Source organism: Microtus oregoni, unplaced genomic scaffold (assembly GCF_018167655.1).
Source record: "Microtus oregoni isolate MIOR12 unplaced genomic scaffold, Mior012 000042F_ref0000377, whole genome shotgun sequence".
NCBI classification, from domain to species: Eukaryota; Metazoa; Chordata; class Mammalia; order Rodentia; family Cricetidae; genus Microtus; species Microtus oregoni.
The window spans coordinates 1,629,177-1,642,087 of NW_024543209.1; the positions used below are offsets into that span (position 1 = coordinate 1,629,177).

Consider the following 12,911-nt stretch of genomic DNA (forward strand, 5'->3'; position numbering starts at 1 on the left):
CCGGGAGCCAGGAGCCCGGGGCCGATTGCCTTTGCAGGCGCCTCTTGCCGGGTCCCAGAGTCCAGGGCTGATCGCCTTTGTAAAACGCCCCTTTTTGGCTCCCAGTTCCCGTTTGCAGCGGCCTGTAATCCCGGGCGCGGCCCCCGGAGCGAAAGATGGCGACGCTGCCCGGCTCCCGGCGGCCGCGAGGGGCCGCGGTGCTGCGCGCACGGCCCGGCCCGAGCGGCTAGAGCGGCGCCTGGGCCCGCGGCCTCCTCCCGCCGCCGCGCCCCGCCCCGCGCCCGCCCCTCCCCGGGCCCGGCCGTGCCCCGCGTCGCGCTCCCCCGGGATGGCCCGCGCGCCTCGGCGCTGCGTCTCGGAGCTCTCGGCGGAGCGGCGGCGGCCGCGCTCTGGGGGCGCGCGGCTGCGGCTGCGGCGGCGGCGCGGCGCTTGAAGGGGCCGCGTCGGGCGGAACAGGGCGCCGCCAACATGTCGGATACGAAGGTAAAAGTTGCCGTCCGGGTCCGGCCCATGAACCGAAGAGGTGAGCCGCTTTCCTCAGCTCCTTTTGCATTTCTGCTCGGGTCGAGGGCGGGGGGTGTGGGGAGGCAACTTTGCAAACTGCTGGGCGGCGGGGTCGGAGACACTGTGATGGCCCAGCGTGGCCCCGGGAGGAGGCAGCTCCCAGGCTCCGGCAGCCACCACTGTGTGCCCGGGGCGCCGTCTCCTTGCCTGCCCGGGACCGAGCCACGCGCGCCGGCTGTGGCCGCGGATGCTCCACTTTGCAACGTCTCCTTGCCCCTGTGCTTTCAGAGCTGGAACTGAACACCAAGTGCGTGGTGGAGATGGAAGGGAACCAGACGGTCCTGCACCCTCCTCCTTCCAACACCAAGCAGGGAGAAAGGTAAATCCCACCCCGCCGGCTCCTGCCAAGTTTGAGCCAGGAAAACCCGAGTGCGCGTTCCCATTGTTAGCAAGGGTGGCTTCAAGTTTGTCCCACGCTTATATGGGAAGCGGTTGCAAGTGCAGGGTTCCTCCTCTTTCTGTGTCCTTCTCTTCTTGTCCCCTCTCAACCAGAGCGGTGTCCCCCCAGCAGGGAACCCTGGCCAGACTCCCCCTCTCCTGGCTGCCTTCAGAGGCTCCCAGAACGTGAAGGGACCGGATGGATGGAGTACTAGAGATGTGTAGCTCAGACTACATTTTACAGATAGGAAAATCGATGTCTGAAGCGTGCAAATGACCAACCCAAGGCCTTATTGATGGGGTCCAGCGCCCGCGGTTCTTACACTGGGTTATTTGTCCACTTTAGCAGAACGGCTTAGGGATGTTGTGTGTGAAATGGGGGCTAAGAGCCGATAAAGCAAACACCCTGGTACAAGGTCTTTAAAAATCTTTAGGTTGTTGGAGGTGGTGAGCTGAGATGGTGTCTGAAAGTAGTGCGGGGACTTTTATTTTCATGGAAACAAATAGAGCCCTGAAGGGTAGCTGTTTAGACACAGGGATGGGGGAATGTCTAAAAGAGGGCTGCATTTTCTAGATGGCAAGACATTTGCATTTGAAAAGTCGTAACTGTGGGATCCTTATTAATTCTGCTGCGTCCCATGCAATGGTATGGGAAAATGCCCTAAAATAATGTGAATATTTGACATTTTTCTGGTAAGCTCCTGAGAAGAAATAGGTTGGAATTCATTCAGTATGGCATTGTAGGAGCTTGTAAAAAAAAAAATAGAAAAGAAAACCGAGATTATTCCAATTCAGCTTGGAAATGAGTATGAGTTTGCCTCTGAAAAATCACCTGTTGATCGAAGTGCTACATAAGGAGTGGATTTTACTCTTTAGAGTTTCCTTGAGTCAGACTGTGAAGTAGGGGTTGTTACTTTATTGCTAACCGAGGCAGCTGCTTCCTTCTATGATGGAGCTGCGATGCAGTCCAGCCTTGCTAAATTTGGGGTAAGATTGTTAGAAGGGAGAGGATCCGGGATTCTTTGACTTTAGTGTTGAGCCTGGAGTGTTTCATTCACTTTGCAAACACTCTGCCTTCCCCAGCAGATTCTTATAGTGGCATTTAATGGCTAAGTTATTTTAAAGATGCATCAAGTACTTTTATTGTCATGGCTATATCCTTGGACAGTATTTTTAGGCACATTAAATATTTTACAGTATATTTAGACATATGGATAGCAGTGTAGCTGGTATATTTTATAGATGCCTCTTATATCCTTTATTTTTTTTTTTCAAAACTGGATCTTGTATGATTGCAGAAGACCGTTTCTTTGGCTCTAGTTCTTCAAGGCAGCCGGTGGACGGCTCCTGTTTCACTTCATGGCTTGGTACCCACTTACCACTCACTCCCATTCTTTAAATATTTGTAACCATGTATGTTTGTGTGTATGTATGTGTGTGTGAGTGAGTGTGTTCATTCGTTTGTTCGTCCACTCATTCATTCATTCCAAGGTGCTGGGAATGGAGCACAGATATAGGTAGGACATAGACTCCCAGCCACTGTGGTCAGCTCTCCTTGCCTGTCTTAAACCCTAAAGAATGCTACTGTTCTCTACTGTTGAATGAAATGAAGCCTCGTCATTTGTGTATAGAAAAAGGTTGTTTTGGGGCAGAGCATTGATAACTCTGGGTAGATGGTGATAAGTGTTAAAGTAGCACTTGGACATTCTTAGGGCCACTGTATTAGATCCTTTAAGTGAAGATTTGTGGAGTGTGTCCTGGGCATTAGCCATCGGCATGCTGACTTGGTGCTATAAAAATTGTGTTGAACTGTAGGATGCTTCATTGTTCTGGGCTGACAGATCCGACTTTTTGTGTGGCCCATGGGTGGTCTCTGGGTCTGCCCGGGTACTTTCTGAGATAAAACAGCAGTGCTCCCTTCAGGTCAGGATGACTGTCTTTGCCAGAATGAAGACACCAAGTGCATTTTGATGTCCACTCTGCAGCTGGTTTCATATTTCTTCCAGGAACTTCCCCTTAAAGCGACAGTGCATTTAAAAATAGAAACAATTCCTCCCTTGGGCTGTGGCTTGTAAATCACATCTGTGCTTTATGGTATATTTGCAATTCATTTCTGTAGATCAGTTTTTGGATAGAGCTCAGGTTGGGACAAGGGCGAGTGGGTAGAATATAGAGAATGTAATTAAATCCTCTGGCAATTCCCAGGTTTGAAATGTAAGAAGTCCTTCAATAAATATCAGCAATCTGGTATCAGGCTGAGAAGCATTGTTTTTCTGAAGTTGCAAAAGATTACCCACACATTCATAGAAGCTCCTAGTTACCGAGTCAAAGTTTTTAGTTTTACCAGTAAGAATGAGAGAGAATGAATAGATTGACTTCTAGGAAAATAAACAGGCTTCACTTTCATACCTGTCTTTTATGGGACTGCATTTGGGGAGGCCAAAAGATCAAAGGATTTCTCAGGCTAAAGATGTTTGTTTTGATGCTGAAATTCCAGCATTGCAACCCTGTATAGGTCCAGGTTCATAGCTGGCCTTTTGGACCATTCCTCCTTCTGCAGTGCCAAGACTTGTACGGCTTGTTGCTTGTAAGGCCGTGACATTGCTAATAGGGACACACTTAGAAAGTTCCTGCCAGCACCAGGCTTGGCCCAGGGGAACCAAAGGTAACTGCGGATTGGTGCTTATGCCAGGGCCCTCCCCATTGAGAATTGTGGGAAGAAAGAGGTAGATATTTTAAATGCACTGTAATGATGGCAGAGGTGTGTGCTTTGCCTTTGTGTTTATCCTGTTCAGTGATTCCCCACTTCTGTCTTGCTGGAGGCTGTGCACTCCCTGAAGGCAGGTACCTTGCACTGGTTTTCCTTGTGCCCAGGTCCCCACACAGCACCTGAGGTAGAACAGCTGCCATACGACAAAGGCTATAGTTGCCACCCAGGGTAGGCAGCCTGCTGAGGCAGCTGGCATTAGGCCGCTCTTAGGTAAGTTCACTTGGCAAGAGGAGGCCGAAGTACCTTATTAAGGAAGGTGAAAGCTTTCCTGCTGCAGATTGCTTCTGGGCAGTTCTCTCTGTAGGAACGTGGGGGTGAGGAGTGGAATGTGCCGGCCAGGCGGTTTACCTTGGGTGGGGATTGAGTGAGACTCTCCAGTGTGTCCTTATGGGTGAAATCAGCCATGCAGAATCTTTTCCTCAGCTCTGCTGCCGTCATCCCGACTTTCCCATCCTCTTACCCTGTTTGTTTTATTTTATTCATTTCAGTTTGTATGGGATAAGGTCTCATGTAGCTCATGCGTAGCTCACGCTAGCCTTGAGCATGCTAAGTAGTGGAGGCTGTCCTTGAACTCTCAGTTCTCTTTCTTTGTCTTCCAAGTGGTGGATTACAGACCTGTGCCATCATGTCTGGCTCATTTATTTATGATTCATTTTTTTTGAAAGTATAAGAGTATATCTATACATACATACAGAAGCATGTATCTTGCTTATGTGTATTTAAATAAGCATTTTGATATCTTTTAGTATCCATATAGGAAACTCATTTGTTTTGGCATCTATCCTGGATGATAGGAGTAGTTTTTAAAGATACAGGTCATTGGGGTATAGATCTGATTCTTAAAGTTATCAGCAAAATAGTCTAATAAACACATTACTTAGGATATGTTGTTATAATTTTATGTTAGTAAATTGGGCATAAAGCATCATAGTGAAGTTTATATCTCTTCCTAGCCAAGAAGGAAAAGAGCCATTCTGACTGGGACTTCAAGCCCAGCTTTTAGAAAGCAGAGGCAGGGGGATCTTTGTGAGCTTGAGGCTAGCCTGTTTTATATAGTGAGTTCTAGACTAGCAAGGGCTGACGGTGAGATTCTGTCAAAAAAAAAAAAAAAAGCAAACTGGGTAGAATATAGACCCTTAGTAAAAGAGCTGCAAAGTCGTTCATTTCCTACCCATTCTTTCCAGGTTGCAAGGAGCCCAGTGGACCATGGGAATGTATGCATGCTGCTTAGCCGGCTACAGTGTGTAGTCCAGTTCACACATCATATGATGGATGTTTCCAGAATGGTTCCTCTGTTCAAGTATTACTGTCAGTCTTATAAAATTAGCAGGGCAGACCCCTAAGAGTCAATAGGGTTCCACATTATGAAGTCATTTTGAGGACCTGAGTTCTGGTCCATTTTGTGTTGTTACCCGTCTCTCTGGCTTTATTGCAGGGTTGGGTATATGGGTGCAAGGTAAATTTAGGTTTTGCTGGTCCAGGAGGACACGTTCTTCTTGCATGATATTGATGTTTGAAGGAGAATGACAGTGGGATATGTTCATTAGCTGTCAGCTTGTTTAATTTGTTTTAAAATAAAGTTTCATTGAAATCTCACTTTATTTTTTTTAAATATTTATTTATTATGTATACAATGTTCTGTCTGTGTGTATGCCTGCAGGCCAGAAGAGGCACCAGACCTCATTACAGATGGTTGTGAGCCACCATGTGGTTGCTGGGAATTGAACCCAGGACCTTTGGAAGAGCAGGCAATGTTCTTAACCACTGAGCCATCTCTCCAGCCCCCGAAATCACACTTTAAAAAGAAAATAAAAGCTATTATCATCTGGCATAAAGAGATTTTAAAATTACTTGGGGGAACTGGATGTAGCAGGGGTTTTTTGTTTTGTTTGTTTGTTTTTATTTTTCTGAGACAGGGTTTCTCTTTTCTCTGTAGCTTTGGAACCTGCCCTGGAACTAGCTCTTGTAGACCAGGCTGGCCTCGAACTCACAGAGATCCGTCTGCCTCTGCCTCCCTAGTGTTGGGATTAAAGGTGTGCGCCACCACTGCCTGACAATCTCTTTTTAAAAATAGTATCTTGTTTGCTTGTGGTCGTTCTCTGTCTGAGGATGCTAATGACCATTTTCTCTATGCAGTCTGTCCTGCTCTGCCCCTTATGTCAAAGACATCTTCGATGTGCAGCCTTACCTCATCTAGACTCTGGTGTCTGTGGGACAAGGGCGCAGCCTTTGTCTCTGTTTTCAGTGCTCAGCCTCTTCCTTCCCAGCGCACAGAAAGCATTTTGTAAATTCTGTCTGCTGGCGTGATTATTTACTATTGAGAGCTTTCCTTAGCTCCCCTGTCTACTTAAGTAAGAGCATAGGGAAAGGCTACAGGTGAGCCAGCAGCTTTGTGCATTATTCTCAGTGACTTCATTCCTAAGGATCATTAGCTGTACTTAGGACAAAATGCTAGGGAAGAAAACCCCCTTTAGTCAGGGTTTATTATTATTACTACTACTACTACTGCAAAAATTTTATTAAGAAATTGTTTTATTCTTGTTAATTTAAGAGGTGTATGCTTATTGGGCTGTAAGGTGCGGGGGGGGGGGGGGAGGCCCTAAGATAGTCAGACTGTGACACCAAGCTGGCTCGTGTACTGATCTACCAGTCTGGCAAAATCCAAAGATAAATCGGAAAGCTGGGTTGTTTTCAACTGTCAGTAAAAAAAATTCACGTGCCGTGTACTCACATATTAAAGAAACTTCACAACAACAAGTTAACTCTAATAGTAGGCATCCCAGAGATATCAGCATTTCCTAGAATTAGCCAACCAAAGCTGCCTTTCCCCAGATCTTCCTGGGAGGCAGGGCAGAGATGGTGTTTATGTGTTTAGAATTCAAAGCTGTTTCCAGAACATTCTCCGCAAAGGAAACAGACCAGCTGAGAAGTCGCCAGGACACACAGAAACGCTCTGATCACTTTGTATCTCGACAGTGTGGGGAATTATGTAGAACCAAGAGCAGAGCAGTCACTAGGGAAATGGTGCTAACGTTTGTGTGCAAACATTTTCCAATAATCAAGAGTTGACTTAGCTAGGAGTGGTGGTATATGCCTGTAATCAGGGCTCTGGAGGCGGAGACAGAAGGATTAGGGCTTTAAAGCCATCCTCCCCTACACAGCCTGGGTTACACAAGAACCTTCCTAAAAAATAATTTTAAATAAATAAACAGGGTTGACCTGTGAGATTCATCACTGGTCTTTTCAAAGAAGATCATGATTTAAATCTTTCAGGAAATTTACACTGGAAAGGTAGGAAAAGAAATTCCTCTTTGGAAGTTATTTTAGATGGCATTGCCACCCACGATAGTAACATACACGGAGTCAGGTGTTTGTATCTTTATCTAAAATTTCATTTGGAAAAAGGAGTAAGTCTTGGATTTGTCGATTTAAGGTGCAGAAGGGAAAGTGGGGTGGTCCGCGTAGACCCTCAGGGAAAGTGGGGTGGTCCGCGTAGACCCTCAGGGAAAGTGGGGTGGTCCGCGTAGACCCTCAGGGAAAGTGGGGTGGTCTGCGTAGGCCCTCAGGGAAAGTGGGGTGGTCCGCGTAGGCCCTCAGGGAAAGTGGGGTGGTCCGCGTAGGCCCTCAGGGAAAGTGGGGTGGTCCGCGTAGGCCCTCAGGGAAAGTGGGGTGGTCCGCGTAGGCCCTCAGGGAAAGTGGGGTGGTCCGCGTAGACCCTCAGGGAAAGTGGGGTGGTCCTTATAGACACTTGGTCTTTATTCCTTTTGTCCTTCTTAGAAGTTGTCATCTCTCCCTAATTCTGTCCTCTTTGGCCCAGCACCTTCAATTCTATGTTCTAAATAGAAGCCCCACCTGAAGAGTCAAAATGTTAACAGCTAACTCTTTCTTCAGAGTCACAGAACTCAGGGCAAGACTGCTGGCCCCGAAATACACCTCATTCCTTCAAATCAACGTAAGCCTCTCAAATACTAGCTTATGAGTGGTGGTCAGCATCACTGATTCAGGCTAAAGATACTGAGAGTTCACGGGTCCAAGCACGCGTGTTAATCGCTTTTGTGTGGTTGCTATGAACCAAATACCTGGCAGGAACATCGGAAGAGAGAAAATGTTTACATTGTGTAACACTTTCGGAAGGTTTCAGTCCTTGTGGCAAGGAAGGCATGGCAGAGATCCCGACAGCAGGAATGCATGCCAGAGAGCAGCGGGCTTCAGGGCCTGGGCTCTGACTTCCTAGCCCCCTACTTCCACTGGCCAGGCACCACTTCCTAAATCTCCACCAGTATATTACAACATACAGCCTTCCTGCCCTGCTTCTCCTTTCTCTGACCCCATGAGCCCTTTTTGCCCCATCGATCCCCCAAGATGGAGCTCTCATGCTGAGCTCCTTTCTTCTCAAGATTCCAGCTGTTCAATAAACCTGATTCCTTCTTGCCAACTCCCATGTCTCAAGTGTTGGCCTTTCAGGGACCATTGTATTCCGATCACACCAGTGTAGGAGAATCTGAGAGTAGCAGTCATCCCCTTCTTGATAGTATCCAGTGATGTTACCATGTTACCATGGTTGCTCAAAGTCATTGGTAAAGTGGAGTTTTTTCCAAACTATCCTTACCTTGGCTTTTCATATTAAAGCACACTCGTGTGTTTCTATAGGGTTGCTTCAGTCCTCAAGAAGCAACAAACAGTCGCAGTCCTAACAGATCAACCATCCTGCCTTTGCCCTTGCTTCTGTCATGTGACTATCTCAGTTACAAAAGCTTTTCTTTCGCTCGTGTTTTGCCATGCTACATGGCTTTCACCGTTTTCAATTTAATAATTAAATGGTTTGTTGCATTTCAGTCTCTTTAGTCATTTCCATATTTTTCAAACTTATAGTTGTTTCTCTTAGTGATTGTATAAATAACAGTTATTTCTCTATTCAACTGAAAGAGCTGGCACAGGGGCTGGAGAGAGGGCTCGGGACGTAAGAGCATTTACTGCTTTTGCAGAGGACCTGGGTTTGGTTTCGAGCTGCAACATGGCAGCTCATAACTTCATAACTGCCTGAAGCACCAGTTCCAGAGGATCTGATGCCTTCTTTCAGCCTTCTTGGTTTCCCTGCACTCATGAGAAGCATACACACACACACACACACACACACACACACACACACACACACACTAAAGACATTGAAGGGGATTTCTCCCAGCTTAGAATGATAAAACATATTATTATTCTCTTTTGCTATAATGGAGCTAAAAGTTGATGATCTTTAGAGCCACAGATGAGAGAGAACATGGAAAAAGGCAACTGGAAAGCCAGCTTCTGCCATTTCTCCTTTCTGTCCACCCCAAAGCTTGAATGCCCATCAAGTCACAACAGTGCTCTGCATCAGTCCACTTAAAGATCTGCGTTTCTGACCAGTTCCCAAGTGACCAGGATGCTTGCAATGCTCTGAACCTTGCTTTAAGGAACTTCAGTTAAGGGGAAAAAAATAACCAAAAAACCCACAAAACCTATTAAAGAACTGCTTACTCTAATTTCCTGGATAACAGAAAGTTTCTATTCCCCACTGTCCACTAGACTTAAAGGATTGTTAAGCCCTTGAGATGTGGTTAGTGTAACTGAGGAGCTGAACTTTAAACTTGGTTTAATTTTTATGAATTTAGACAGTTATGTGTGGCACTTGGGTACTGTACTGGGCAGTGTCGGTTAAGAGAATTTTTTATTATTATTTTTACTTTATGTGTATGGGGGTTTTGCCTGCACATATATGTGGTATGCACCATGTGCATACAGTATGCAGGAATGTCAGAAGAGGTCTTCAGATTCCCTGGAGACATTTGTGAGCCACCATGTGGATGCTGGGAATCAAACCCAGGTTATCTAGAAGAGCAGCCAGTGCTTTTAACAGCCGAACCGTTTCCCTGGCTCCAAGACAGTGGTTCTTAACAGTGACTGCACATTATATCCTGGGATGCTTAGAAATGATACCTGCCTCTATCTTAGGAGATTCTGGCTGTACCGAATGTCTTAGTTAGAGTTTCTGTGACTGTGTTGAAACACTGTGACCAAAAGCAGCTTGGGGAGGAAAGGGTTTGTTTTGTTTATTCTTCATCATTGGAGGCAGTCAGGGCAGTGACCTGGAGGCAGGAGCGGATGCAGAGGCCGTGGAGGGGTGCTGCTTGCTGGCTTGCTCCTCCTTGCTTACTCAGCTTGATTGCCCATAGAACCCAGGACCACCAGCCCAGGGGTAGTCCACCCACAAGGAGCTGAGCCCTCCCCCATCAGTCAGTAAAGAAAGTGCCCTACACGCTTACCTACAGCCACTCTGAATGGAAGCTTTTTCTCAGTTGACTTCCTTCCTTTCAGATGACTGTAGCTTGAGTCAAGTTGTCAGAAAACTAGCCAGCACAATGAGCAATGGTTTACTTGGCCTCTTTTAAGAAGCCTTCCCAGGTGGTCCAGTGACTGTTGTTTAACAGACCTCTGTGCAGCAGGTTGAACCAGCCACGCTGTTGCTTCTGTGGATTCTGTAGGTCGGGACTTGGAAAGGGCAAAGCAGACATCATCCTGCTCTGTGTTACTGTCTGGGGAGTAGCCATCCGAATAGCTTCAACACCTATCTTTAATCCAAAATGCCGAATTAAAGTGCACTTCCCTTACCTCACAAGCTTGATGCTTGCGTCTCGTGAGCCACCACTGTTGTAAGCAATTAGCCTAGTTTAACAAGCCAGGGGTTCTCCAACCAGGTGTGTCTGACCGAAACCCTCAGCTTCTGTTTTACTTGGGTTGGGGAGAAAGGGGAAAGACTCAGTGAAGTCTCCTGGGTGTTGTGAACCTGCTGGATTCTGACTTGTGGAGGGACAGGTTTTTTTTTTCTAGGTTCAGACTCGTGGGCCCCAGTTCCCTGCTTAAGGTCTTCTCTGGTTTCCCAGTGGGAGACCAATGGTCAGATCTGCACTGAGGTGAAGTGAGAATTCTGGGGGCTGCCTAGCACTGCTTCTGTGGGATCTGTATCTCTGAGCTAGCCACTGATGGACCACTTTTGCTTCCAAGTTCCTTCGTTGATACAGATGACTCTGGACTAGATCATCTGTAAGGTCACTTTTGTTGTTGTTTTCCAAGTTCTAACATCCAGATTTATCCGTGTACAGTGCTTAAATACAGAACCAAGTCAGACAAAGTAGGCAGCAGACATAGCAGCTGAGATGGGCTGCCTTTTCATTTACATCTTGTTAGAGTGTCAGGAGTCCTGAGAAGGACAGGGAGGCCATTGGTGGGAGGCTCTGCTGGTCTGCAGTAGCTGAGGCTTGAAGGTGTCAAGTGAAATAAAACAGCCGCCAGCTCCAGACACTGAGGTTCTTATCAGCTGACTGGCTGGGGGCCTGGGGTGCTTGCAGATACTCTGTCTGCCTTCTTTCTTGGCAAGAAAGGTGGCTTTCCCATGTGCCTATAGGACATTATAAAAACCATTTGATTTGAACCTTCTAATGATATGCCATCTTGTATAGGTTGTGTGTGTGTGTGTGTGTGTGTGTGTGTGTGTGTGTATAGCTGTTTTGGTGCAATATGGCATCGTGGAATATTATATAGGCTGTACTAGATGACATTCTCAGAACTGCTAACATAAAGCTTTCTTGTCGTCTCCCACCACCACTTCTTTCCCCCTGTAAGACAAGGTCTTACTGTGTATCTCTGGCTGGCCTGAAATTTACTGTATACACCAAGTTGGTCTTGAACTCACAGAGATCTGTCTACCTCTGTCTCCTAAGTGCTAGGATTCAGACTATCATGCCCAGCTCTTGTTTTGTAAAAAGAAAAAAAAAGTTGTTTTCTGTTTGTTGTTAGTTTTTAATAATATGTGTATGTGTGGTAGGCTATGCACATGGACTGTAGGTACCTGAGAAGGCCAGAAGAGGGCATCAGGTCCCCGGATCTGGAGTTGTCGGTGGTGGTTGTGAGGCAATGGACGTGGGTGCTGGTAATGAAATGTGGATCCTCTACGGGAACAGTCAGTACTTTCCACAAGCCCTGGCTTGTTTTGTTTCCGAGGGTTTTGTTACAACTTCATTAAACTCTAGCTTATCCCTAATATTTCTACACTTGAACTTAGTCAAAAAAAACAGAGGAGTGCCTGGCGATAGTGGCACACGCCTTTAATCCCAGCACTTGGGAAGTAGAGGCAGGCGGATCTCTGTGAGTTCGAGGCCAGCATAGTCTACAAGAGCTAGTTCCAGGACAGGCTCCAAAGCTACAGAGAAACCCTGTCTTGAAAAACAAAATAAACAAAACAAAACCAGAGGAGCAATCCTACTAATTCCACTAGTACTTACTGTTTTCTGTTATGGGATGAAGTGTGTGTGTGTGTGTGTGTGTGTGTGTGTGTGTGTGTGTGTGTTTGCGCACGCACGTGGCCTCTCTGGTTTATATACGCACTCCTTTGTTGGTTTGTTTGTTTTGGACAGGGTCTCACGTAGCAGGAGCTATCCTTGAGCTCTCTATGTGGTCAAAGCTGGCTTGAACTTCAGAGCCTATTGCCTCTACTTCCTGAGAGCTGGAATAGAGGCTTTTGTCCTCTTTCTCCAGGAAGCAGGATGGAGGCTTTGGTTCCCTGTGACCTTAGAGTCTGGTCTGTAGGTATGAGGAGCTTTTCTGCAGTCAGGTTCAAGGAAGGCATCTGTTTACCATTCTGTGAGGGAGGAAGCAAGGTTTAGGCCTTTCTGATTTTTTTTTCTATTTTGGAAACGGAAGGAAGCTTCCGGGGAAAGGAAAGCCTTTTGCAGCCGGCTTGTTGTGCTGTCTCTGAGAGACACTCCCTAGAGGTACACCCGTAACCAGGGACCACAGACACTCCCATCCCTTATGCTGGGAGACTCAGAGGAGAAGCAGGGTGGGTAAATGATGGCGAACTATGCAGGCTTTCTGTCTTGAATACTTTTTTTTTTTTTTTTTTTGATTTTTCGAGACAGGGTTTCTCCGTAGCTTTTGGTTCCTGTCCTGGAACTAGCTCTTGTAGACCAGGCTGGCCTCGAACTCACAGAGATCTGCCTGCCTCTGCCTCCTGAGTGCTGGGATTAAAGGCGTGCACCACCATCGCCCGGCTGTCTTGAATACTTTTATGAATAAATTTATCCTGAGCTCTGGGTGCATCCACAGAGGTTTCATGTAGTTTGTTGAAAAAAGTAAACAAGCCTTTGAAAACACTTTATATTCTAATCTG

The 12,911-nt window shown here is 46.7% G+C and overlaps 1 protein-coding gene across 6 annotated transcripts in view; it reads left to right on the forward strand.

Moving 5' to 3' along the window:
* Positions 1 to 318: 318 nt before the first annotated feature.
* Positions 319 to 12,911, forward strand: part of Kif13a (kinesin family member 13A) — a 179,586-nt gene continuing 166,993 nt past the window's right edge. For 5 of the 6 annotated variants that reach the window (XM_041632689.1, XM_041632691.1, XM_041632692.1 and 2 more), the window contains exons 1-2: positions 319 to 523; positions 793 to 883. In XM_041632689.1, the coding sequence (XP_041488623.1) occupies positions 469 to 523; positions 793 to 883 (146 nt within the window). In that variant the 5' untranslated portion in view covers positions 319 to 468. The remainder of the gene's footprint in view (positions 524 to 792; positions 884 to 12,911) is intronic. The other variant, XM_041632694.1, reaches the window with a different exon arrangement.